The sequence below is a fragment of the Cyrtonyx montezumae genome, unplaced genomic scaffold (assembly GCF_038088225.1).
Source record: "Cyrtonyx montezumae isolate F1298 unplaced genomic scaffold, pur_monq_1.0 scaffold_7, whole genome shotgun sequence".
Classification (NCBI taxonomy): Eukaryota; Metazoa; Chordata; class Aves; order Galliformes; family Odontophoridae; genus Cyrtonyx; species Cyrtonyx montezumae.
The window spans coordinates 25,050,910-25,077,227 of record NW_027072078.1 but is presented as its reverse complement, the minus strand read 5'-3'; the positions used below and the strand labels follow the sequence as shown (position 1 = coordinate 25,077,227).

Sequence of the window (26,318 nt, the reverse complement as noted above, 5' to 3'; positions counted from 1 at the left end):
ACATCAAGTACAGAGTGTGAAGTAATTTAATGGCTAGGGGGGAAGGGGAGGTTCACCCTCCTTCTCTATCCCAATATAACTAAATTTATTGATTTTGGATTGCTGTAAATTATAATGTAATTATCCTGCTGCACAAGCAGCTTTCCATTCCAGAAATTAAAAAGCAATTCAGGTAAATGATCTTTAGCTATCGTGGTGCATCCCTGCAGAACTCATTAAGTTGGGGGATTAGATGGCACACCAAAACTCTTACAGGGAGGATGACATTGAAAACTATCACACCTGGATATACTGGGCTTCCGTTCTGGAAGAGGTAGTGGATACCCCATCCCTGCAGACATTCAAGGTCAGCCTGGATATTGCTTCCCACGCCTTTTGCCAACACAACCATTTCCAGTCCTTCTGTCTCACCCACAGGCGAAGTTTTGCCTGTGTAAAGTCTCCTGCTCCCAATTCAGTCAGTCACAGTGTTTCCCACTTACTGCCTGACACTGCTGTGATGCTGCAAAACAGCCATCAACAGCCTTTGCACCGAAGGCCGCTGCAGTCGGTGGCAGATGAAAGGAGACATGCGTGCGTAGTTTGCACATCATTAAGTTCGCAAAACACTTTGAGGGTGAGATATGCTACATAAATATAACAGGTTATTAAATTTCTCGGTGCCTTTTCCTTCATTGGCAGTAGTTTGTGCCTAAACCTGCTACTGCTTCTAGCTTCCTTGGAGAATTAGTCATTGCCCCAGTCGATGAGCCCTGTGCACCTTCTGGCTGGTCCCGCACAGCTGCTGTGCAGACACGGAGACCCCGCTGGCTCTGGGCTGAGCGTGTGCAGCCTCTCCCTCATTTCCTTTGCTTCCACCACTCTTCCCTAACACAGACCTTAATTGATACTGAAGGCAGCTACCATTTTTAAGAAGGGCAGCGCAGAGCCCCAGGATATCAGCCAAATACTGCAGAGATTTATACACTTGCCAGGCAACCCAGAAAAGAAGCCAAAATCTAGAGTTTAACATCTCCTACACTTCCATAAATTTCAACTTTATCTGCAAGTTCTTCTCATTATGAAAGTTCACTAGTTCTGTTATTTTGCTTCTCGTAAGCACCATGCCCTAATTTGGGCATTTTTGCAACATTCAGCTGAATTATGGAGATATATGACATAACCCAGTAGTCTTCTCTCCTGCTAAAAACAATCTGCTAACAGGTCTAATCCAAACCCAAAGCACAATATCTGGTCTCTATTTATACCAGTATGGGCAGCTGTCCCCCCCCTCCCCCCGTGGGTGAGCAGTGATTGCACACAGTGCCATGGCAGAAGCATGGGACCTTACTTCACATCTCCCTTCTTTTTTGGGACGCAGGCATGCTTTTTGAATTTCCTAAAAGGAGAGATTATTTGGTTTTGGCCGAGCATCTGAAACCACTCACAGGCCACACACAAGTTACCGAGTAAGCAGACGACATCCTCCTTTAAAACCCTTACGGACACAAACACATTTTGGAAACATATACTTCAACCACCTCAGCAAATTGTTTCCCCGTTGGTTCCACAGGCCCAGTGCTGCCCTGCCCCCTCTGCTCAGCCCTGCTCGCTGCATACAGCAAGATGCTAGCACTGGACTGAACCCATTCCACTCCTTTTGTATAGATTTGGACCATATAATTTGATCATGGCCACAGGCAGTTTTAATGCTCTGATTTATACAGACTCTTACAGGGGTCTTTTTTTTTTTTTCTTTTTTTCATAAGAAAGTGAGATTCATAGAAGCCCTTCTGCCACTTCAGGCCTGAGGATGTGCTGTGGAATCTCCAGTTCTGCCTAAGATGGTCAAGGGAAGCCCAGGGCAACCAGCCTCACCACCTCCCCAGTCACAACACCAGCCTCTCTCCTTCTTTTATTCACCAACCTTTCATAAACCCTCCATATTGCCAAGTAAGATTGCTAATGGGTTATCTGAACAAGCCATCACTTTGTGATCCAGATAGGAAGGGATGAAAATCTGGACAGCTCTGTCATGGCACTAAGCAAGATGTGACCATAGGGCCAGGCATGTTGCTACCAACCATCAACATTCCCAGGGCAGCTTAAGCCTGGGATCTGTGTTAGTATTCTCTGCCAAGCATCCAGCAGATATTAAATACCAGCCTCCCAGGAGAACCTGTTACCTCCTCATGCTTGACTGGGTGAATATAAGTGAGAGCTGTGCTTGTATCTGCTACCTGAAGAGGCCAGATGATGCCTCTCTGAAACATGCCAAGACCTTGTTGCTGTCATTATCATACCAATTTCCTAAATGAAATTCTGCCTCTTCTGTTTGATGTGTTTTCTGTCTTATTATGTGACAAGAACATGCTGTACCAATTACCAAAACAGGCCGATAAGTGACTCAAAAATTAATTTCTGTAACTTACCTAAGAGATTACTGTTTGAAAGAACATTAAGCCATGGAATAACAGTGACAAAGACTACTGCACTGGCCTGTGGGCTTAGAGGACAGTTTTGTCAGAAGTCCAGTCATCTCCGCTTGGTAACCACACCTTCACAACTAACTGGGATTTTTCTGTCTTCTCCACCTGTTGTGTTTTTCTGCACCAAGTCAATTTCTGTTCAGCTTCTATGAGCATGTAACTCTAACACAAATATTTTCATGACTTTTCCCTTTGCTGCCAAGATCTCCACTTGAAGAGCCCACAAAATGGTGTCTTCTGGCAGAAATCCTGCTGTTACACTCTTGCTCCTTATACCTGTGGCCAATGGCTGGTCAAAGGCCTTCCCATCCCTCTGCACAACAAATTGATCCTCTTGCACCTCTGGTCCAGACTACGTTGGCTTCTACATAAATCATCTTATCTAAGTAAAAACTTTTGACCATAATCCACAACAGTTTTCATAAAGAATTTTAAACCTCTCTCTGCTGCTCTGAGACTGCTGTGACCTTGTGGCTTATCCCATCTGGTAGTAGTTTTGCAAAATTTTTATGCAGAAGTCATGTCCTCTAGCTGTAAGTTCACAGAACACTGATCAAAAGCTGGTAACACCACCTTCTGCTTTATTTAGGAAAAAGATAATTGTCTAGAAAAAGTATATCAAAACTACCTGCAGAACATTTACCAGAAAACTCACAAGTGGCATGGCCACCCCTGCATATCATGGACTACATAGTTCACTGTGAGCTACTACCACTTCATATGCACACAGGGGCTGATGGGCAGCACTGGGATTGCGTGTCTGCACCCTCCATATCTGATGAGATATTGTCCTTCCTTCCTGGTATCCACACCCACAGCATTCAAAGGCCAAAACTCTCATTTTCCATTTCTGCTGTGGCCTTCAAAGTCCCATGTGTCTGTGCATGCACTGGGCCACCACACCTATACCTCACAAAACACAAGGTTAAGTGAATCAAATTCAGGAGTACATTTCTATTCTGCCTCTTAACTACCGGAGGGTTTTGAAGTTGGAAAGGAATAGTTTTTCACTTAGGTCACAGCAAGGAAGAATAAACTAAAACCATCTTTACAAGAGACACTGCAGATACTGGCAGTGAGGAAAGGCCCTTTGGGCTGATACTTAGAGAAAGCTCATTTCTGTCCCTGCTCAAGTGCTACAGAGGTTAAAGACCTGCTACAACCTGCCATAAAAGGCAAAAACCACATTAATAGGAAATGTGTTCCCCTCCCCCCTTCCAAATGTATTTTTTATGAGTAAACATTTCTGTATTAAGACTTACTGTCTTCAAAGATCCTTTTTATGTCCCAAAGGTAACCATTTAAGTGATCTTATAACAGCCGTTACTTATCTTTACAATGGGCAATGCACATGAACTCAGTGTCTGAGACTTTCATTTTGCTATATATTTTTTAGTAACCACATATAAATCCAGCCTGTTTCAAGTGTCAGTGACTCTATATGGCCAAAAGATAGCCTTGGATCTTATTTCAGCTGCTAAGACATTGTTTTGAGTGGAATGAAAACTAAAAGAGGCACAGAGGGGTGCAAAACTCCTTTTTGCCTCCCACTCCCTTAAGCATGCTCACAGAAGTGCAGCATGCACAGAGCTCAGGAAAAGAGGTGCAAGTATTTTTTCCACATTCAGCCAGCTCGTATCTATTTTAAGAGTCACTGCTCTACCATTTGAACTACAGGACCTTGGATGCTTTCAGGCCATCTTTGTAACAGCACACAAAGGTTCCTCAGGAGTTTTCCAAGGGGGAAAACTTGCACCAGATCAAACAATAGTGTTGACGGCCTCTCTGCAGCTGACTACATACAGTATTAGAGTGCATGTGCACAGCAGGCTAACGGGAAATAAAGCTGAAGCTCAGCTTTTCTCTGAAGCTGTCATCCCAAGTCAGTGATTTTCTCCTTCTGCCATCAGCTGGTCTACAGAACAACACCTTTCCTAAGAGTCAAATTTACAGAGGACTTTGATAAGAAAAACCACAATGATTTACTGATTGGGTCAGGGCGAAATCCTAAAGTTCTGCAAGTTCTGTAAATCCATCCCAGTCCATCCAAGCCTGTTCAAATACTTGAACCTCAGCAAAAAAACTGATGGAACCTCACCCAGAGATCACATATGTAGAAAACACCACTAAATTGAATAAAATAAAAAATAAAATATAAAATAAAATATTTTTTTCACTAAACAAGATTTAAACAACTGTAATTGACATTGTGTTCTCCAACTGAGTTTCTCAGACTAGACTGCTTGGAAAGTTCTCTTGCTTCAGATGGCAATGTAACTTAACTCCTTGGGATACACTCAGTCTCTCCACTACACACACTGAAAATGCCCTCGCCATGAGAACTTAACCTCATCTTCCCTAACCCTGCAAATCTGTTTTATTGAGCCCTTTTGACAACAGCAGGTTGACGCTTCAGAAATATGAACGAGGTGACCCCGTAAGGCCGCGCTCCGGGGCAGCAGCACCTTCCTGCATGCAGGGGGGAGGGGGAATGGCAGCTTCCATGCATTCTGACCTGTTAAGTGCTTCAGTATGACCGATGCCATAAACATGCTAACCAGATGCTGACTGATGGGCCTCAAGGCCCAGAGAACAACGCAAGTTCATTATGTAAACGGGGGAATGAAGGAAGTCAAGCAGCTTTCCCAAAATCATGAAGGAAGTTTGGGGCTGGATCAGGAACTGAAACTAATTTTCCCCAGGCTCAGCTCTGTGCCTTCGCCATAGGGAGTCACCAAAAAAATTGGGTACCTTCACACAAGCAGCCTCTGGGAGTCGGGTCAGCTTCCCACAACACATAATAATTTCTCTCATTAAAATGAGACGTGCAAGCCAATGCCTGAAGTCCTCACCTTTGTGTTTCTGTTTTTCCTTTGAAGTGTGGCTATAAATGCCTCAGAAAAAACATCATCAGCTCTACCTGCAAACTGCTACAAACAAGATTCAGCTTAACCTCAACCTGGCAAAGAAAGCACTTACACAGAACACCAATGTCACTCTAGTAAGCACACACAAATGGCAGCTGCTTGGTTCCCCCCAGCTGCAGCTGGCCACCCCCACTAAGAGCAGCCAGAAAACAAGGGAAGACCGAGGCACAAAAGCAGATCAGAGAAGTATCACCCAAAAAAATGTCACTTAGGGAAAACTAAAATGCTTCCCAAGACTTCTGAGCAAGGCTGGAGCAACTCATTTGGTGCAGAAGTACCTCTGTGCTGCTTTAAACAACTACACTAAAGTAGTGCACACGGGGCCAAGGCTTACGGGCAGATATCTCCTCTGTTGGATGCTTTTCAGGAATGCTCAGGCACTGAGTTTTTATATCAATACAAGCAAAGTTATTAAAACATCAACATTAACTGTTTACTTAGGGATGCGTCTGTTGCAAGTTGTGATTATTTCTTTTTGAAAATCTGTCACTGTCAGGAGCTGATCCACACAACAACAGCTTTCTGGCTCTAAAAGTACTGTTCAATCCCTGCAAATATTCTGTTTTAAAGATCAGATATTAGCGACAGAAAACAAATATTTTTCTTGCTTCGTTCCTGCTCTTATTTACATTTTACTTAAAAGTGGAAACATTTTCAGTGGAATAGATTTCCAAAAGTAGCTGAGATTCCAGAAGGAAAGAAGTATTTTTAAAAAAGGAGAAAAAATGTATTCATTTCTTTCAACCAAAAGTTGCCTGATTTCAACTCAGAACCTACAGAACTACAGGAGTCACAGAACACTCAGCATAGGTTAGTTTGAAATGCACAAAAACTCTCAAGCTTAACATAAACCTAGACCAGTTTGTGAGAAAAGACTACATCAATCCAATTCCTCCATGACTGAGCTCAACTTAAAGTCTTGACTTGGACTTATTTAGCTGGGAGAAAAGAAGGCTATGGGGACACCACATCGCAGCCATCCAGCTCAGCTCTCAGTATCACCATGGATGGAACAGGTGCACCACCTATGAACTTTCAAAGTCTGAAAGATGACTGATTCTCAACATGTTTCTGAAACCTCTGAGCACTCTACAGACACCTTGGCCTTGGAAAATCCTTTCCTGCTTCCCTGGCTCCCTGTCTGCAGCATGGGAACAGTGTTATCTCCCTGTCATACCAGGATGTTCATACACAAGAGGCTGAACTACTCAAGCACTACTCATGCTGAACAAGGTCACAGAAGAACCCAGACAGAATAGCTCATGTTCTCTTATTAAGAAAAGCAAAAAACAGTGCACGTTCACCAGCACATGAAATCATGCAGCTTAAGGGGAAGACAAGAAATACCGAGTCCTCCTTCCACTTTGAGGTGCACTGTCTTCTCAAAGCCATGAAGAATTCTTTGGGAGGTGTGAGGAATATGAACCCTGCATCTTAGTGCTGCTATTGGATGCACAGCATTTCTAGGACCATTTTTCTCTGCCATTCATCTGACCTCGGGAGCAGTCCCACTGTTCTGCAGAGGCAGCTGTGGAACGCTCTGCCAAACCCTATCAATTATTTAGCGTCAAAAGGAAGACTTAATCTGTGTGATAAAAGAATGGATTTTATCTAAGGCTTGTTCTCCTTAAAGTGATTTACACAACCAGCCTATCTAGTTGCTTCCCTTAACATAATTATTTACTTTTGCATTAATAACTTTCATCCACTCGGGTTATTTTTAGGAGCCCTTTGTAGCCTTTAGAATTTACTGGTTTTTCCTTGTCTGTTTAGCAGGGATTTCAAATTGCCTGTCTTTCTGTTCAAACACTTGCCACGCCAATGCTGGTGTGAAGCTGGAGCACCTATGGGAAGCTGCTCTTCCAGCTACACTGATACCTGGGGCTGACTCCGACTCCAAACTGGGAAGCCGTGGGGTGAACTTTTGGTTCAGAGCTGGCAGGCAGGGCTCTCAGCCCACTCATATGGCTATGGGCTGATGAATGTGAATGAGGACCTTCAAAGCATTAATCTTCCACCTTGGTTCCTTGCTTTAACTTTACTCCGTACAAATTTGACCAAGACCTAAAGACTTGGATTTGCCTATCTGGTATTAGCCACCCTAAGTCAGGCATGAAGACCTCAAGGGAAAAGAGCAGGCATTTCCTCAACGTGACTTAACTCCATACGAACATATAGGGAATCCAAACAGGATATCTAACATTTATGCAGCCAACCTAAGTTGGTGAGTGGCCCTTCACTGAAGTCTAAACTGAAAATGAAAATACATCAGCACCTGCCACGAGCTTTTGAATCTTAAAGAGCAATAGAAAAGTAGAAGTCATTATATTTATGACTATTATTAACAGTGATCATAATATCGTAACGTGAGTAATCTCAAAGATGATACTCAAAAAAATAGTGCAGATAATGGTATAATTGAATAGGTCTATATATAGATGGTACACAAATAAAACAAAAAGGAAGATAGCTCACCTTAAAGATGACAAAGGCTCACGGTAGACTCCACGTAGGAGGGATCTCCAAGAAGAGATCCTTTCCTGGTGGTGGTCAGCCCTTATATGGGGTTTGGGAGAGGTGGAACCAGGCTCCACCCCTTCCACTCACACAGGTATATCACCTCCACCTGTGGCCCCATGGCTGACTCGGTGCTCACCTCAGGTGACCAATCAGTGGTTCAGGCCATGATTCGGCAGTTCCCATACAAATATACAGAAGTGCTTAGTGGCTGGGATCACCAGCACCAGAAGAATATATTTTTTTCCATTTTTAACTCCTAAAAGCTTCTGCAGCTGGTGTGCAATCCTGCAACGTGGCTAGGGGTGAGATTAAATTGCTCTGTCTTCGGAGTATCTCAGCATATGTAATGGCCTGAAACAGCAGGAACTCTTGGTATGACAATCTGGGAGAGCTGCATGCAATCAGTAAAAGCTGGTTGATGTGAAAATGCTGTATCATCACATACTAGAGCAATACGGATTCAAGCTCCTTCCATGAGTGCTATGCAATGTGAACTACAGAGTCTGCAAACACCGATGGCTATTCACTCTGAGGCTGCACCTTTGCCCACAAGGCTGGCTGCCCACACAGAGAAACCCGGTGCAGGGTTTTGGGAAAGGGATTTCTGCCGTGAGGTAAAAAAGCAAGTGAACAGTAGTAGGGCTCCAATCACTTGACTAAATGAAGGGTTATTCAACAAAGATGCATCACTGATGGCGAGTCAATGCTAAGAGGTTTGGAAAAGGGAAAATTAAAAATGTGGCTTTGTGGCATGATTTATGGCAATTTTAACTACTAAAATTCTGCCACTTGTAACTGAAGAAATCAACCTTCTTCTCCTAAAGGGGTCTCCCACTATGCCAACATGCACAAAAATGGTATGGCATGGGTTCTACTTCATCCATCACTACTACATGGATTCTTCTAAGCTACCCTAAGAGCAGATTTCAGGAGACCAGTGTGCCACAAAGCTTGCACCTAGTCACAGCCCTTCATGGACTGCAACTGAGGAATGGTATCAGTGCATCAGCAATGCAAGCGTGTGAGCATCTGGGCTTTCTGAAGGGAAACAAGTGGGTCCACAAGAAAGACCTGGTCACACAAGAGGGAATCTGGTCAGCCAGGGGGCTCATGGTGACAAGAAAGCCCACTCTGAGACCCAGTGAAATTACTCTTATTTAAGACTGACAGAAGTGTTCAGAAAAAAAATACAATTCTCAGTTGCTATCACTCTTACATCAGTTTTGCACTGAATTCCACCCCAGGTGGGAGCCACTGCCTACGTGTAGTAGGTACAGAATGGAGGCAGGAGCTGTCAGGCACGATTTGCAGTCTAAATGATTGTATTTTCCCATCATCCTGTTTGACCATTTGCCCCTTTCCTCCTGCAGCCAACCCGGGCGTTTTTAAGTTGCACAAAGCAAAGCAATACAGGGCAGGGAAACTAAGAATGTGCTTATGCTGGTTATATCCCTTTTCCTGGAAAATGTGAGTAACAGAACAAAAAACATACTTTGGAGATCCCTTCCCCTCCTGGTGGATGGAGGAGATGACCTCATAGGGGCTGTTCTCCTTCTAATTTGTCTGAGTCTCGGGCCACACAAACTATATATTTTTTCAGTGCAGTGAGGTCTGCTGGGACGCTGGCATTTCCTCCTCCTCATTTACATGGTCTTCCCATAATCCAGCACTGAGACAAGCTGAACTGCACAAGGTCTCCCTGCCAGCGCCACTCGGGCTTGCTTACAGAAGACCTCTGGAGAGTGATGGGAGGTGCCCCCTGCCCTTCTCTGCCTATGAAAGGGCTGAGTGTGTTGCTTTTGCAGTGCTAAGCATTCCCGCCAGCCCATAAATCAAGTGACCAGACTCTGTCCCAACCTCTGATCCAGCACAGAAAAGCCCAACGCTCTGCCCTCACAGCACACGTGGGGCGATGAGCTGTATTTCAACTGAGGCCTTAATATCAGAGGAGAGCCGTTACCTCTTGGAAGAAAGTGCAGCCAGTCTTACTGGTTCTGGAGCTTGGTTTCCCCATGTTTACACCAAATGACTTGTTGAACTTCATTACATACAAAGTATTTCCATAGATCAGAGGCAGGGAGACCTGTGCAGCTAACATAAAATAAATTACCGCCCCATGATAAATGGTTCTATTAGCAATCCAGATTGTTAAACTCAGATACAACAGGATGAAGGGAGCACTGCCCCATTCATTCTCCCCGCGGCAGATACCGAGTTGTAAATAGGTTATTTTGTGTGTAAATAACACATTAAAACTCAGCATTAGCAGTGTCTTTTGATAGAGAGGAAATTGTTCCAAATAAATAACCTCGGACAGGAATGTAAAATAAACCAGATTTAATAGTGCATGCCTGCTGCAGCCGTGTTAAACATGACTAAAATGATAAACCCCAGAATATACTAATAGTAAACTATGCTCTGACATCAAAGTAATGAGGCTGTATTTTTACCCAGCTTTAGAAATGCTAAAATTAGTCTTGACAGAGCCAGACATCAGAAAAATGTTTCAAACATAAACACCATCAATTTGGGAACTCACTGTTTGTGTCATGTTGAGGGTGGGGTGGAGAGGGAAAGGTGCATTCTGGGTCTTGTTAAAGTCAGACACTTAGCATTTAGGAGAATTTGTATTTAATTTTTATTACAAAGTGAGAAACTCATCTTCCTAAATATCTTCGCCTTTGGACGAGTGGCTCATTTCAGTTTCACCTGGACCCACACACCTGGGCTCCCTCATGTGCACCAGTGTTATTGTGGCGTTGGCCTGGAGGACCCAACCTGCTCTCACTCATGAGCTGCTCTGCTCCAAGACCTCTTTCCCCATCAGAGCAGTATGCACTTCTGCAGTCAGCTCAAGTGTTTTCTAAACGCGACGTGCCTTGAGTTGCCCTTCCAGAACTGGAGGCACCAAAAGTGAGAGGCTCTTTTGCAGATTGGACTGTCTATCACCCCCACATGTTGTCATTACACAAGCTTCCATCTCAGTCACTCAAACACGTACACATGCTGAAACAGAAAAGCGTTGTCTCCTTGGCTGGCATGATTTGTAGAAAAATAGAAAATTCCTTATGCCCTCTATGCGAGGCCAGTTTCTGAACTGATCAATGAGATACTACGTAAAAAAAATGCAAAGGACTCATAAATGATACCTTTAGGACACTAAAAATACAACACGGGTTGTAAGCGTGAAAGGGCTGTTCTCCACTGACAGCGTCAACAGTGCTGATTTCTTTTCCTACAGATATAACTTAATTTGTTCAAGGCTGCAAACATTTGGGACAAATATCTTAAGCAAGAGAACTGCTAATGGAGACTGGACATATTATTACAGTGCAAGAATATAGTATAAATAATAATATAATTAAAAAGCTATTCTTCAATTATCTAAGTAACGCTTAGTTTATTGCTTCAATTACCTTAATTGTAAACAAACCCTTATAAATCTATTCATTTCTACAAGGGAAAAAAAAGAAAGCCCTGTGATCAGAGAAACATGCCATGCTGGCACTCCATCTGTGTGACTCAGTAGAAGAAAGGAGAAATGTGTTGCAAATTATGTCTCCTTGCCTCCAGAGCACAGCTTGGTGATCGGCAGCATGTACTGAGCTTTGCTGCCACTTTCTCACGTGGTAGTACAAAGAGTAAAACCTCTACAATAAATAAAATCAAGAGTTCATATTGGAGGGGAATAAAGACATGCTGGTATGTCCGTGAAGCAGGGTGGGGAGCTTGGTGGCCCTCCCTTTAAAGCCTGTCTGCTGCAGTTCCTTCCCTGTGCAGAACAACGTAATTAATCTCCATGCCTCGTTTGCTTTCTTCTATAAGGATATAAGCATAAATATGTATATTCTCGGCCTGTTGTGAGTAATTACACTAGTTTAGTGAAGCAGATATGTTATATTAGTATGAATACTATGCAAGCACTGCTACACAGCCTTTTTGTTATTATCTGCTACATCACTTCTTGCAGTTAACTGATGTTAGAAGACGTTGGATTAATTTCCCTACGTAGAAGCACAGCACTGTGCCCTTTCAGGAGCAAGTGTTACCACTGGGCAGAGTTCAGAGAGAAGCCCCCAAGCCCCAGCACACGTGTACTACCTGCAGAGCCTGGCGCCTGGAGCCCATCACCAGCTACTTCACTGCTGGCCACTCCAGGTCATTTATTAGCACTTCTCTTCCCAGCGTGATATAGATTTCGCTCTTTACATCTCATTACACAATGCTTTCATCATGCTTCTCCTGACATCTTCAAACAATCCTCCGCTCACTTCTTCACTTCCTCTTAATAAAAGGCGAAATATTGAGCCTGTAAATCATTCTTTCCAAAGAGCACACTGCTAATGTGACACAGAAAACTGGATGCTTGAGAAACAAACCAATCCCTGGGGTACTAATCAGGCTAATAGACACTCCAAGCTGGGGGGACCTTGATTTCCATCCCTTCTCTGGGAACATGGCAGGGGCTGCATCATTGGCAGAGGCACTCCCAGTGCACACGTCAGATGGGAAGAAGGTGTTTATTCGACAATATGTGGGTTTTGAGTTTTAGCACACTCTAAAGAAACACTTTCCTTTAGCTATCGAAGTTTATGGAAGTTGTGAACTGATGTGATAGAATGTAGAACAGCTGCTTCCTCATTCTGTACAACTGAGTCTTCCCAGGTTAAAGTGGAAATGAAAACTGGATAACAAAGGTGTTGAGTAGAAAGGAGAGACAAGGATTTAAGCATTCTGGGCCAGGATCTGCCAACACAAAACACGAACTGTCCAGATGAGCTTTGCAAGAGACAGAGGAGGCTGCAGAGGAATTGTTCTGCTCTCCTGAGAAACCACCGAGTGGTGAAGGAAGGGGTGGAGAAGGCTTCATTTTGGAGTAGAATCTGGGTAGTAATAAAGTATATTTTAAACAACAACCAAAAAGCTGCCTGCAAAGTTTACACAGCTGGGATGTCCCTTGTCACATCCAAGTTGGTGCAGCCCCTTCTGTCTCCTTGAGCCCTGTACAGAAAAGACACCCTGTCCTGGTCCCCACCGGGCACAGCCCTCCCACAACAGGAGCCACCAGGAAGGGCCCTGGCACCACCCTGCAGAACAGCTGGCTCCATGCACATGTGTGTCAGCAAGAGATGTGGCTTTGTGGGGCAGAATCTTGCCTGCTCCAAGTCTGCATGCTCCCAAAACATCACCATCACACCCACCAAAACTGAGCCTGAAACCATACACGAGAGCTTCCCAATGGACTCCAACACCAGCAAGATCACAGCCTCACCAGAAATACTGATGGAAAAAAGAGCCAGAACCTAAATTCTTTCTAATGTAACAGGAACAGCACAGATGGAAGGGTCTTTATCTCTGAAGCCCTTGCACAGAGGTAGGACCCAAATTCCTCCCTAACTGTGAAATCTCAGCAGTGACAGATGAAGACGACACAGTCTGTTTAACTCATTAGCAGGATCACAACCAGAGCACAACACCCTCCCAAACCCTGATAACCAGGTCAGCCATGCTTTAACCCCTCCACGGAGGAACAGCTGACACCGGGACCCTCTACCATGCAGCACATGGTGATGTGCTCTCTGAGGGGCACATCCCACCACCCAGCCACAGGACAGTGCACGAGCAGTGGTGACAGGGCAGTGACGTCCCAATACCACGTGGTGACACTGCTTCTCCCTCCCACGACCTCCAATGGCCAAGAACCCCAATAAACTCAGCATGTTCACAGGAGGACAGATGCCACTGCACTTATTAAATTCTTACAGTCTAATGAAAAACACCCCTGCTGCTTTCAAAGTGTGGAAAACATAAAGTACCTCCTTGTGCCACTGCTGTTCCTGCAGCTGCTAAAGGAGTGGGTTTCTTCCCTGTCTCCGTAAAGCCATCCCCCTCCAGAACCACACCTTTTCCTTCTTTTTTCCCAGCAGCAGTTGAAGCAGAAGTTTCCATCTTAGACGTTCATCTTCCAGCTCAGCAACCCTGCGGGACACAGAACAAAGCCAGATTCTGGTCACTCACAAAACAGACCAAAAATAAATAAATAAAATAAAAAAGTAGCAGAGCTGAAAAGTAACCTGCAAGCAGCAGGGTTCCTATCTGCAGAGACACAGCCAATACAGCAGCCAGACACCGCCAACAAGGACTCAGCCCCACAAGGGTACGAGTGGCTTCAAGCAGCTGAACCCCTGAAGGGATCAAGACTAACACATATTTTTACCTCTTTTAGTTGTGGGCACATGGGTCTAAAAGGCTTTCCACAATTGAGGGACAGGTGAGCTGCTGGAGCTTAGCATGAGCAGAACTGATTTATCCGTCTTGTACAAGACCGAGCATAACCAAAAAAAGGAGCCAGTTAAAACGTTTCCAGTAGTGTTAATGCAGATAAAAATACATACAAAGTTGGGTTTGTTTGTTTTCCCAAAAGGTGTTTATTCTGTATCTTAGTTCTGAACTTATGCCCCCAGCTTTTCAGTGGTAATTAGGGGCAAACCACAGCAGGTCTGGAGAAGATGAGGGGTGGTTAGGACCAGCAAGCATTAATTCCTCCCCCTCCCAATGAGATTCTTCTTTCCTGACTAGGGGAAAATCAGCTGCAGCTTTACCCTATTACAAATGACAAATTAAGCACAGGTGAAAGCTCCACAAAACAGAAAGTATCCAAGCACAAGAAACATTTAAAAAAAACAACTGCTCTCAAGCTCTGGCTGGCTTGATCATTTGTTCATGTCTCAAACTTCTCTCCAAAAGAAAATACAATATGTGCATCCTGAATTCCACATAACTGGGGTTTCTATGAAATGGGCAGCCATACAAATGCTTTCACTGCCCTCATTATAACTTGTTTTATTTCCAGTGCTTTCAGTTGACTCCAATTTTCACAGAACCCACAGCTGCCTGGCACTCCTGGCCTCAGGCTGGGCCTGGGAAAATCCACCGCTAATTCCTCCTTTCCTTTCTATTTATAATGCAGACCTACAATTTTTCGGATGCAAATACTGGAATGCAAATCTTTCAGCTCCTGAGATACTCCGGAGCATCTGAGCTGTTTTCTTACTGGAGCTACATGGACCAGACAAAAGATGCTAGGAAACCAGAGAACTCTTTTTGCACACAGGTAACTTTACTGCCATTGTATTAACTCACTTTCCCATAGGGGGAAAAAATGCCAAACAAACAAGGTGCTGCTATCGTTGTTCCTTACTACCAAGCTCTAAGCTCCAACCCTCCCTAGCTTAGCAGAGGCGGCACACAGCCCTGTTCTCCCAGATTCCCCCACTGTTCATCGCCCTCTGAGTTTCTCTGCTGCTCAAGACCAGCCTTGCTAAACTCATTCCTCCTCTACTTACCAGCTGCAATAGCACACTGGCCATTCCATGAATGCACTGCCATTCCTGATGGCATCCCTCCAGCACCAGCACTCCAGCAGGATGGTGAGCACAGGAGCCTTGTAGGCACAGCCCCCGCTGATGGCACCACTAAGTGATGGCTCTGCGGTCACCATTTGCAACTGTAAACAGCAAAGCTGACACTGGAAATGATGACACTCACACAGTTACAGGCTTTAGTGATGCCCCAGTGAGCACTGAGGTGGCCCTGAGGTCCTGTCCTGGCATGTGCTGGGCTTGGTGGCAAACAAGGGGGCCAGGACGCTACAGCCGTTTAATCCAGAAACCAGGTTGGGTTACAGATCACGTATGAAATAAATACACTCAAACTGGAAGAGCATTTGACCTAGGTCTGACAGCCTGGGCTTCTGTTCGTTAAGCAAACAAACCTCAGAGGCTGCCTTACGAGCCCCCACCTGTTTCTTCTTAGTCCCTGCTTTCAGGGCTTTGCGCTCCCGTTTGAACCCAGCCACTCACCCTCACACCCCCAGGCTGCCCTGACCCCATGGGAGGCTTCCTTGGGGGAAACTGGAAACAGAAATTGCTCTCCAGCGAAGCGTGCAGATCAGAGCCATGTTATCTTTTCCAGATAGAAGCCTTAAGTGGCATCTCGAACACCCTGCCATAGACACCTCAGTAAGGATCCAGCTTTTCAGATGTGTCATTCATCCAACCCAAATCTGACACGAGATCAGGCCCAGGTCTAAAAGTCTGGCATCTGTAGCTGTATGCTTTCTTGTCAAATGAATTCAGAATTTAAAAAAAAAAATAAAAAAGTAGAATTGTGTGATTCAAATAAATGGCTGTATTAAACAGGTAAATCCTTCTCTAATACTAGATTAGCAGAAAAAAAAGAAAAAGAAAAAAAAAGGAAAAAAAATCACCAACTCTAATCTCCTAGGATTTGGGATAATAAGCCTGTAATTATTTTTGTTGTGTGAAGGCACTCAGGGCAGGGCTGGCCGGAGGCTCCCACTTTTGGAGCCTTCCCCCCGGGCAGCAGTGACCAGAAGCTGCTCTCCTCCAACAGCTGTCCATACCAGAGCTGGCTGGCCCAACCCAGGGGACATGAACATCCCCCAGCTGGATGGAAGTATTTTTATTACTGGAACAAGAAGATACATGGATGGAGGCACTCAATCCACACCATCCAGGAGCACGGCATGCATTTTTTAAGCAACGTACAGTTTGCTTTCTGTTCAGTGCTAAACTTTTCTCGCTGCTCTGTGCTGCACAGAACTTATAAATTCAATGACAGATTAATCTTAGCAGTGAGACATTTGGCATGAAAAAAGGTTTCACAGGGAGCCTGCATTTTCCTGTAAAGAGCATGCATTTAGGAGTGACTGTATGGAGAAAGACCCTGTGCACTTATTCAAGTGCAAGTCCCTGCCCTCCGTCATTACTCAGAATTAGAAACCCAAAATGGATTACTCAGATTGTTCCTAAGGTTTGTAGCTTTCTCTGCAGGAGGAGGGTTGGGTAATTGATTTTGACACTAATACCAGCACTATTCATATGCCCTGTAATATAATTCTGCAGCGACACTAGAAAGGCAGCCGTCTGAGATCTGAACAAGGAAAGTGCTATATGATTTGCCCTGGACAACCCCAGCTATTTTAACAGCTGTGTTGTATATTAAAAGGGAGAAATCCCAGCAGAATTAAAAACAACAAAGTCACATTGGCCTTTGAGGGAAAACCAGGAGCCATAAACTTTCCTAATAAAACAATCCCTCCCGCTAAGCGCTTGGGCAATAGTCAAAAGTGCTGTCCCAAAATGCCCATCTCTTGGAGGGCATCAGCCTGAAAAGGACTGCTAGCAACTCTGGGAATAAACAGATCCTTGTAAGACATATGCACACATCCCCCCAACCCTTTACATCATTTTCTGGATAAGACACTTCCTTCTTTGAGATTCTTCTTTCAGCAGGAACCCCCCATTTCCTCCCCTGGACAGAGCAGAAAGCAGACAATTCCCCCAGAGGGCTTTTCCGTCAATAGCAACCACTGATTTTAGCCGTATCTCCTCAAAAATGAGGCACCAGTGCAAGGCTGGCCCTCATCACCACCACCACAGAAGAACAGGGTCAGGGTGTGCCCACTGCTGACCCCAGCACCCTGTCCAGCACCGCACAGCTGGGTCAGAGCCCCACTGCTGATGCTCCTAGTGCAACCCATGGCAGCTGGGACAGCCCCACCAAGCCCTGATCTTGAGCCACCTGCAGGTTCTGCCTGCCAACCTCACACTGACACAATGCAGCATTTGGCAGCTTCTCCTAGAAGCTTTTTAGTTAGGATAAACAAAGAGATGGTCCCACCAGCTCTTCTTCTGCAGGGGACTGTGTTCTAGAGCTAAAGCCTTCCGAATACATGATCCGCTTATGAAATTCAGCACAAGCCGACCGTTTTGAACACTGCCTTAATACAGTGGCTGCTGTGATCCTTTTCAGTCTCCCGGGGTTTGAGCCAAATTATGTTCTCAGTTACACGGAAGTAGCAGCAGTTAACCCAGTGAAGTCATAGGCTCTATACCAGAGCAAAACCTGACCCCTCTATTTTCTTTTATATCAGCAACAGCTTCAAATTACTGCAGAAAATTTTCTCTGTCCACATGCCTCTCGTCAGTGCTGGGACAATCCGAACATGCTGCCTGCTGCTGAAGGATCTGCAAAGTGTTCACAGAACAGCAATCTCAGGTAGAAGTAGAGTAGATGTTAATTCAGAACTCATCAGTTTTGGGGTCGGTAACACCTGGAAATCAATGCTGTGTGATAGAGGGGAAGGGAAATGTGTAAAACAATAGCTGTCTGCTTGGAAGCCCCTGCTGCAGCCATTGTGGCTGCCCCATGGCTAGAAGAGTTCAAGGGCAGGCTGGATGGAGCCCTGGGCAGTGTGAGCTGGTGCCTGATTTAGTGGTTGACACCAGTGCCCTTGGCAGGGGGTTGGAGCTGGATGATTTTTGAGGTCTCTTCCACCCCCAGCCATGCTGTGATTCCATGCTTCTTCCAAACTTGGAAGGCTTTTGTGGTGGATCCTCACCCCTTCAGGGAGATGCTGTGGGGAGGGTACAAAGGAAGCAAAGATGTTGACAGAAGTGGTATTAAGACGGCACAGTGCAGCTCAGGGCTTCCCTTTTTCTACCTCCTTCCCCAGCTCCTACTTAGAGGAGAGCAATATGAGAAGGAAGAAAGGAAGGAGCTTTCAGTAAAGGGAATAGAAAGACAAGTTCTGCCAGTCCTCCTCCAAATGGAGGGCTAAAACCAGACAGACAGCTGGTAGCTCATAAGGCTTCACCAAGTTGTTCCAGCCCATGGCAAAAATCACATTACCCCAGAAAGTGTCTGTGGGGAAAGGGGTGTTGGGAGGTGGGGGGGCGGGCTTGGGGGCTGTGTGACAGAAAAAAAAAACCCAACAAACACAACCAAGAGAGCTGGCAACACTGCAATAGTTATACAGGCTCTGGAATGTACAAAGACTGAAATCAGAGACTTAGCATCTCTTTTGAACTTCAAAAACAACAAGTCTCTTCAAATCACTCTGTTAATTGGCTTTAAATGAGAGTTCTAAGTTTAATGAACAAATCTTACACGTACGGCATGAAACAGATATGCTTCGAGATGAACTTCCTGATCAACACCATCTGTCTTTTCCATATGGCAACAGCAAAGCAAAAGCATGGGGAAGGAGCACTCCTGCCTTGCTGTGAGGGGTCAGGGTGCAGCTGAGACTGCCTGGCTCTTGGCAGCATTTCTCTGAAACACAATCACCTCTGAATATCACCTCCAACCAATTCCAGAACATCAGGGGATGTTCCAGGCTCCACTGAGCACAACTGCCTACTGAGGTAAAGACAGTAGGTGAGGCATGGGAAACGCACAATGGGAAGGAGATATAAAGGGAGGAGAGATGTTGCCACAGATGACTGTGGGATTCAGAATGAGAAAGGGCTTCCTAAAGGAACAGGTTGCCCAGAGTGGTGGTGGATGCCTCATCCCTGAAGGCATTCAAAATCAGGCTGGACCAGGTTCTGAGAACCTGATCAAGCTGTAGGTGTCTGTGTTCACTGCATTAGACGTTGGATCAGACAACCATTAGGGATCCCTTCCAAATGAAATGATTCTATGATTCTAAGATGGAGACAAGCATGGGAGATAGAGAAGAAGAAGGTGAAGGAAGGATTACCTTAGACTAGAGTAGGAAACAATTTACAGAAGAAAATGAGTGAACTGAAGGACGGGCGTTGGCAAATCCTGTGGACAAAGACAGAAAAGAGTAGCACGTGAAAGTGACTGCAAAAAGAGATGCTACCATGGGAGACAAAGGCACATCAAGACGTGGGATCTAGCATGGAAGGGAGGCACAGCACAGAAGGAAGAGAAGCAGAAAATATTCAGAGAACCTGCAAGGAAGCAAAGTGGAGAAATAAAAGTGCATTTGTTAAAAGAGCTGTACTCTGCACAGAGCTCTGAGGAACGCAGCCTGTTGGTGAGCTCCATCTCCAACGAGATGCAAAGATGCCCTACTTCACAAGGTGCCAGGTGTGTGATGGGAAGCAATCTGAGATACACCTGAGAACAAGCCTCAGCTGCTGTTTCTTCTTGCACTGACCGCAGTGACTGTCCACTTGTATCAGACAAGGTCAGCAGAGTTTTTGGCAGTAGTCAGAAAAGATCACCATCTGCAAGGAATGGAGGTATTCAGCTACCTGCTCCAGAGTTAGCATTCCCTAGCTGGGTGCTTCCTGGAGGCTTTCCAGAAGCAACCAGACACCAAGCAGTCATTGGCAGGTAAGGGTGCAAAGCAGGGGCCTGCACTATGTCACCCAGTGCCCTGCAACACAGATCCTGCATGGGGCTGGCAGAGGTGGCATAGGACCTACAGGAGCCTTGTGCTTTTCAGGAACGACAGCCAGAGGCCAGGTTATCCTAGGACACTCACGGGGCACCAGATGCCAACAGTGAGGCCACAGAATTGAAATTCAAGTGTTTTTCCCCTTACTAAAGCCATCTACTTTACAGGCTGTGGTTACTGGATAGGATACGGCATAGAATAAAGGAACTCACACTTCTTTGGGTTTAATCTGCTGATTTGGTATTTTTCATGAACACTGTCGCTTTAATGTTGCTGTTTCCTTACAAATAAGGCCGATTTATAAAGTATCAGATAAACTTGAATCATTTCCCCACTTCAAGCAGATTTTCAAGCTGCCAACCTTGGAGCCTTTAACAGACATTATCTTTTAGATGCTGGGTTAAAAACAACTATAATACATCATCAAAACATAGGAGCAGACATAAAAGCTCAAAACCAGACGCATATTCGGCATTGGTCCATGCTGAGACATGCAGGCTGGGGTACACCACTCTCCTTTCTCTTTCAAAAGTTATCTTTGTTTCTTACTTTGGAAGAACTGAGAAGATGGAGGAGTAGGGGCTGGAGGGAAGAATCTTTTGTGGTGGAACAGGAAAACAAAGTCATACTTTTTCTAAGCCAATCCTACTTGTCTTATCATGAGAAATTTTTATTACACAAATTCCAACCTGTGAAAAACTGTCAAAGAAGATAATCAAGACACTCCTGGATTCAGACTCTGTGTTAACTTGCCACAAAAATATGGGAGGATGCCACCAGGTAAACAAAAACTGTTCAAAAGTGATGTGTCACCATAACAATTAGTCTATGAGTCTTCACTTGAGTTTTCTTTTGTTTGCCTTGTTGTAACGGAGGGAGAATTTTGGCAAAGGAGTTGTCTAAGTATGTTTTTTTGATGTAAATCCTAAGAAGTTTTAATTTCCTGTAATGGAATTTTCTGTTGTTTTCCGCAGAATTATTTTCCCCCTCAGAAAAGAAGGGAAAAAAAAGACAAATATTCCATATGTGTGTGTGCAAGTACTTAACAAAAAAGTATTGTTCTAATTTTAGGAATCCTTTACACAAAAGGAGTATGAGGGAAAAAAAAACAAGAAACAGGAAGACGAATGAACAGGAAGAACCTGATCAAGACTTCATGCTCTAACAAGAGCAGAAACTGTTAATAGCTAACATGTCAGATAAAACATCTACGGTGCCTGGCAGGTTTACCTAGGTGGGTAGCAGCTGAACACAGACTGCACTAAAAGCAGCAGTTATGCTCTTTACAACAAAATTAGTCTATAATTCCAAATCGGTAATAATTAACCTATTGACTTTTCAGCAGGTCCATGAGTAAGAGACATAAAGAAAAATAAACTGCGCATGTTAAAGTGGAACAGCAAGTCTGATTCCAAACGGAGATGTCAGTGCAGGTTGCACAGAGCAGGTGAGGGCTGATGCAGGAGGTCTGGCCAGGAGAAAAAGAGCCTTGAAATCAGAGAGATTAGGGCAAGCTTTTGAGAAGGTGGAAATGAATATTCTATTGGCTGGTATTGACTGAAAAAGAATCTTCTCCATGCTACAGCAGTTTAGACACTTTCAGCTCTCATGAACGAAACCCTGAATACAAACCATACGCAGTGAAGTATAATGGGTTCCTTTTTGTACAGATAGGATGAGTAATGATGTCCTGTAGTAACTAGTCCATCTAGATGACACTGAACAGTCTCCAAAGCCTATGTAAGAAAACTTATCATTTGGCTCAAGGAATGTAAATCCTCTGCTTTGAGGAATGAAAGATGAAGGACTGCACTGCTGCAAAAATCCCTATAACCCTAGAGAATCCCTATATAGTATTATCCCTAGATCCCTATAGGATCCCTGTTACAGCAACAATATAGCAACTGGGTTCTTGCAGAACACACTACATTACAAAAGTTTAGTTTATTTTTATACATTCCAGTTAACTTCATCAGTCTATTGAATCTTTCCTCCAGAGGCACATGTGTAAGTGTGTAGAAGATAGAAGCCTGGGAAGGAAACAAGAATGTAATTAAAAACAAAAAAGCAACACTTCAATTGGCTCGTTTTCCTCTACTGAACACACACACCACAAAAGCTGCTATTCCATGCTGGGTAGAAACACATATTGTCTTTATGAGACTACGGTTGCCTGCTGAAGGCAGGATGCAGACCACATAAAATGGTTGGCAGTTCATAAACTGGAGAAGAGAGAAAACTGCTCCAGATGGGGCTGGAAGAAGAGTTTCTGACAGAACCATGGAATATTTGGGGTCAGATGGGACCTCTGGAGGTGATCTGGACCAACTTCACAAATAACAAGGAACTAATCACTGGCATCTGCCGACTCCCAGACTGTCAAAATACTGACCATCCAAATCAGTAGGATGGAGAAGGACTATATGGGACATACCCATGAACTGCAACGCAGCACAGTCCACAAGCAGACCGAGTGCATCAGTGAAGAAAGATTCTGAAACCACCAAGAGTCACTGAAAAGAAGGCAAATGAAATGAATACTCTGAATGTCAACAGCATTCATTTCTGCAGGCTGCGACACAGGTTAAAGTGTTCTTTGCAATCCCAGAAATTATCAGCTAAGTATGAAAGGCAGTGTCTCTATTTTCAGCAGTGTAAGTCCGTCTTCTACACAGAAAAATGAGTGTACAGCATGGCTGGTTATCATTTCAGTGCAAGGGAATAAGTCTTTCAGGAGACAAGCTACAGTATTCAGGAGGGTATTAAGCTAATGACAAAAGACAGGGGTGAAAATGAGCGCTCATTTAGCCAGAAATCAAGATGTCAAGATTAAAATTAATCAAGGTACCAAGGGACTCAAAGAGAAGAGATTCTTTAATTGTGTAGACTCTAATGTTGCGAACTCAAGTAATAAACAAGAAGTGGAATAGTCCATTTAATACACCAATTAGTTCTGAGCAGTACTGCTGAATCTGGTGGTAACGTTCATGTGATCAGTCAGATTCACTGCGTGTACCAGCAACTGGAAACAAATACAGAGTGATGAAGTTTGTCAGTGACAAACGACTGCAGATGCAGCAAATAAAGATGATCGCTTTGTACCAATGCCTAGTTTCTCTATCACCAGATGGGCTGGATACAAAGATTATCTGTTTTAAAGCAACCACATGTAAGGCCACACATACAAGGCCATACATGGGGAAAATGATTAAAATGAAGACTGTGTTTTGTGAAACACTGACTGAAGATGATTTGAAGTTTGTGGTGGGCAAATAGTAAGTGACAAGTTCTAATGGAGGCTGCTGGTATCAGAGCAGCTAAAGCAGCATGTGTCTGTCCAAGGAAAATCTGGAAGGTTATAACGTCTCTCTGTCTAACCCTGAATTGGCTGCCAATGGAACATGACCCTGAGGCTTCAAGCAGAAAGATGGAAACTGCAGACTTCCGTGCAATCCACAACAAAAATGAGTGTGAGCTTAAAGACAGGTGTTCGTGGGATAACTTACTGGTGTTATTAACACACACATGTAGCCAACAGAAATTTGATAATTGATGCTCTCTGACTCAGAGATAGTGGACATTACAAGAACCTACTGCTAAACCAATCACGGTTGCCTACTACCAATTACAGGAACTAAAAGCTAAAAGTAAAACATGAAATTCAGATCAGAAACAAGGCTCCTGGCTTCAGCAGAGAAAAGCGCTGAATTCACAATGGTGATGGACTCTCTAACACTGCAGAGCTGACACTGTTCAGAGAACTTTGCCAGAAGATCTGCTGTAGTCTAGGACTCATTACTGGACATACATGGGCTTAAGTACAGGAAAGTTCTCTGATAGTATTACAAAGAAACTAGATGAGGACCCCAATCTTCTCTGATCTTACATCATATGGATCTGTGTTATAAATGGTGGATTTATCATACCTTCACAGATCAGAACATCTGCCTTTACAATCATTGAATCTTACCATGACTATCTCTGCTGATTAGCAAAATACCCACCTTCCAATTTCTGTGTTTTTCCTTTTGCGATAAGGGCTTAGTAAGACTAAAGTAATAAACATCTCCCAAAGTACTGATAAACTCTAAAGTGTTTACATCCTGCCAGTGGCAATACTGCCGAGCTCACATTCCTTTACTATGCAGTTATGTCTATTGTGCTACAAGTATTTTGATGACTGAGACAGATATACAACTGTTGACCAACAGAGTATCACGCAGTTTTTGCTTGGTTTCCTACACGAACTGACTTGGTTTCTTGGTCAGGAGAGTTCCTGGCAGCATCAAAAATAAAATAATAATAATAATAATAGAGAACATTATGATTGAATTCTTTCTCTTGCTATAAAAGGGAAAGTCTACCTTTCTCTCCCTAAGCAGCAGTGCCTCCATAACCTACAGAAAAGTGGAAGTGTGGGGAAGCCTCCTCCTCTGCTGCTCTGCAGTATCTCTTTCACATATACCAATGAGTAGAGCTGACATGCCACACATCTCACATCCACAAAACTCACTGAAACAAAAACCAGGCTAATAGTAAACTTTTAGCAAATGTCAGCTGGTTGCTAAGGCCCAGAAGAATGCTTCAGGAACCGTGTTGTGTGCACATAACTGAACAGTCAAAGCAAGTCAAGCAAAAGTGTGTTTTGTGGTGATCAGGCCAGAGGCTGAGCAGAGGAGAAAGCATTCTCATCTGTTGGATGTCCCTATAGCCATTTCAGCTGCTGTGCCAAACTCTGGGGCACAGTGACTGCTGTGGCCACTTGACAACACATGAAAACAATGTTTTTCATTGTTTCCTTAAACAAGAGAACGAAATCATAAAGACTATCCTGAGAAGACCCTCTTGCTACTAATATCCTGTTTACTTTTCCTGCCCGGCACTATCTAATTTAAGACATAATATAAAGGATAAGTCTAAATTCTTCAAGACAGGGCTCTTAAACAAATATAAAAGAAGCCAAAGTTAGATATCTAAGCTTTTTAGTTCTACCACTAGTAGTATTTATTCATCTTGCAGTAATTGTACATTATTTATTTACTGCATACAATAATTATCTTCTATGCTTGTACCTTTTTTTCTGCATACAACCTTGTTGAGTTCTTCCTAGAGAAACAGACAAGTCTTTCACCTCCCATCAACAGCTCCTAACATCTAATCTGCCCTCTTCCTCATCACCTCACTCCTCCACAACCATCTTCTAACCCATCACAGCTACTTTTCTTGCTCTTCTTTCCCTATCTGTCTTCTTCCTGCTTTATCCTCAGAAACACAGTCTGCCATACTCAAGGCAAAATCCCATTTGCGTCCCTATCTCTCATTCCATCTTCCTCTTCCCTTCACAGCTACCTATGGGCTTTCTCTTCCCTAGATCTTTCCTACATTTCACTCACAGATCATCCTAGTTCAGATTTGATTCCCACCATCAACATGCAACCATCAGCCTGCTCTCCAGTAGCTCCTCACAGCATTCTAGTCATGGATGAAAGGGTGCCAAACGCTGTAGAGGTGAAAAGTATCTTGTTTGTTACTCAAATCTGAAACCTGAGACAGTCCTCACTTTCTTCTAAGCTCGCTGCAATTTTTTTTTTTGCCCGTAGGCCACCTCTGACTCCTGCTCCTTTCTTCTGCACAATGGCTTCAAGAGTTTGGCATTTCCTTGTGCTTCTTGCACTCACCTACATGTCTGAACTCAAAACACCAGCCTCTAAGCCATTCATTTTCATTTACAGCAAGTTCCTTTACATTGGCTCTAATGAGCACAAAGCTGATTTTACAGCCATTCAGAATGTGGGAGCAAAGAGCATTTTTCTAGCTTGTCTCTTTGTTCCTGTCATTTTGCTTTATATGCTTTGATGGCTTGCTCTTTTGTTTTGCCTCACTCATTGTCTCTTCATTCAAAGCCCTCCAAAACTCACCACACTGTGCTTTCAGTCTCATTGGCTTCTGGGAGACTGCAGCAAATGCATACGTGCTTCGTTCAGTCAGGGCCAAGGTATGTGCCAGTTGAGTCGCTTTGGTCAAATGGACCAGAGATATCAATCTACTTCTACTCCCATTCATACTTATTTTCATCAGTGAAGCTATTGACTTTGGCCACCTTCTGCTTGTGTCCAAGATAAGAATCAGATCTACCTGGAAAATCAAGAACCAGTGAATGTACCC

At 44.0% G+C, this 26,318-nt stretch overlaps 1 protein-coding gene across 2 annotated transcripts in view; it reads right to left on the bottom strand.

The window, feature by feature from the left end:
- Window positions 1–26,318, bottom strand: part of GLI2 (GLI family zinc finger 2) — a 175,420-nt gene that overhangs the window by 113,412 nt on the left and 35,690 nt on the right. For both annotated transcript variants that reach the window (XM_065751149.1, XM_065751151.1), the window contains exon 2: window positions 13,732–13,894. In XM_065751149.1, coding sequence (XP_065607221.1) covers window positions 13,732–13,864 — 133 coding nt within the window. In that variant the 5' untranslated portion in view covers window positions 13,865–13,894. The remainder of the gene's footprint in view (window positions 1–13,731; window positions 13,895–26,318) is intronic.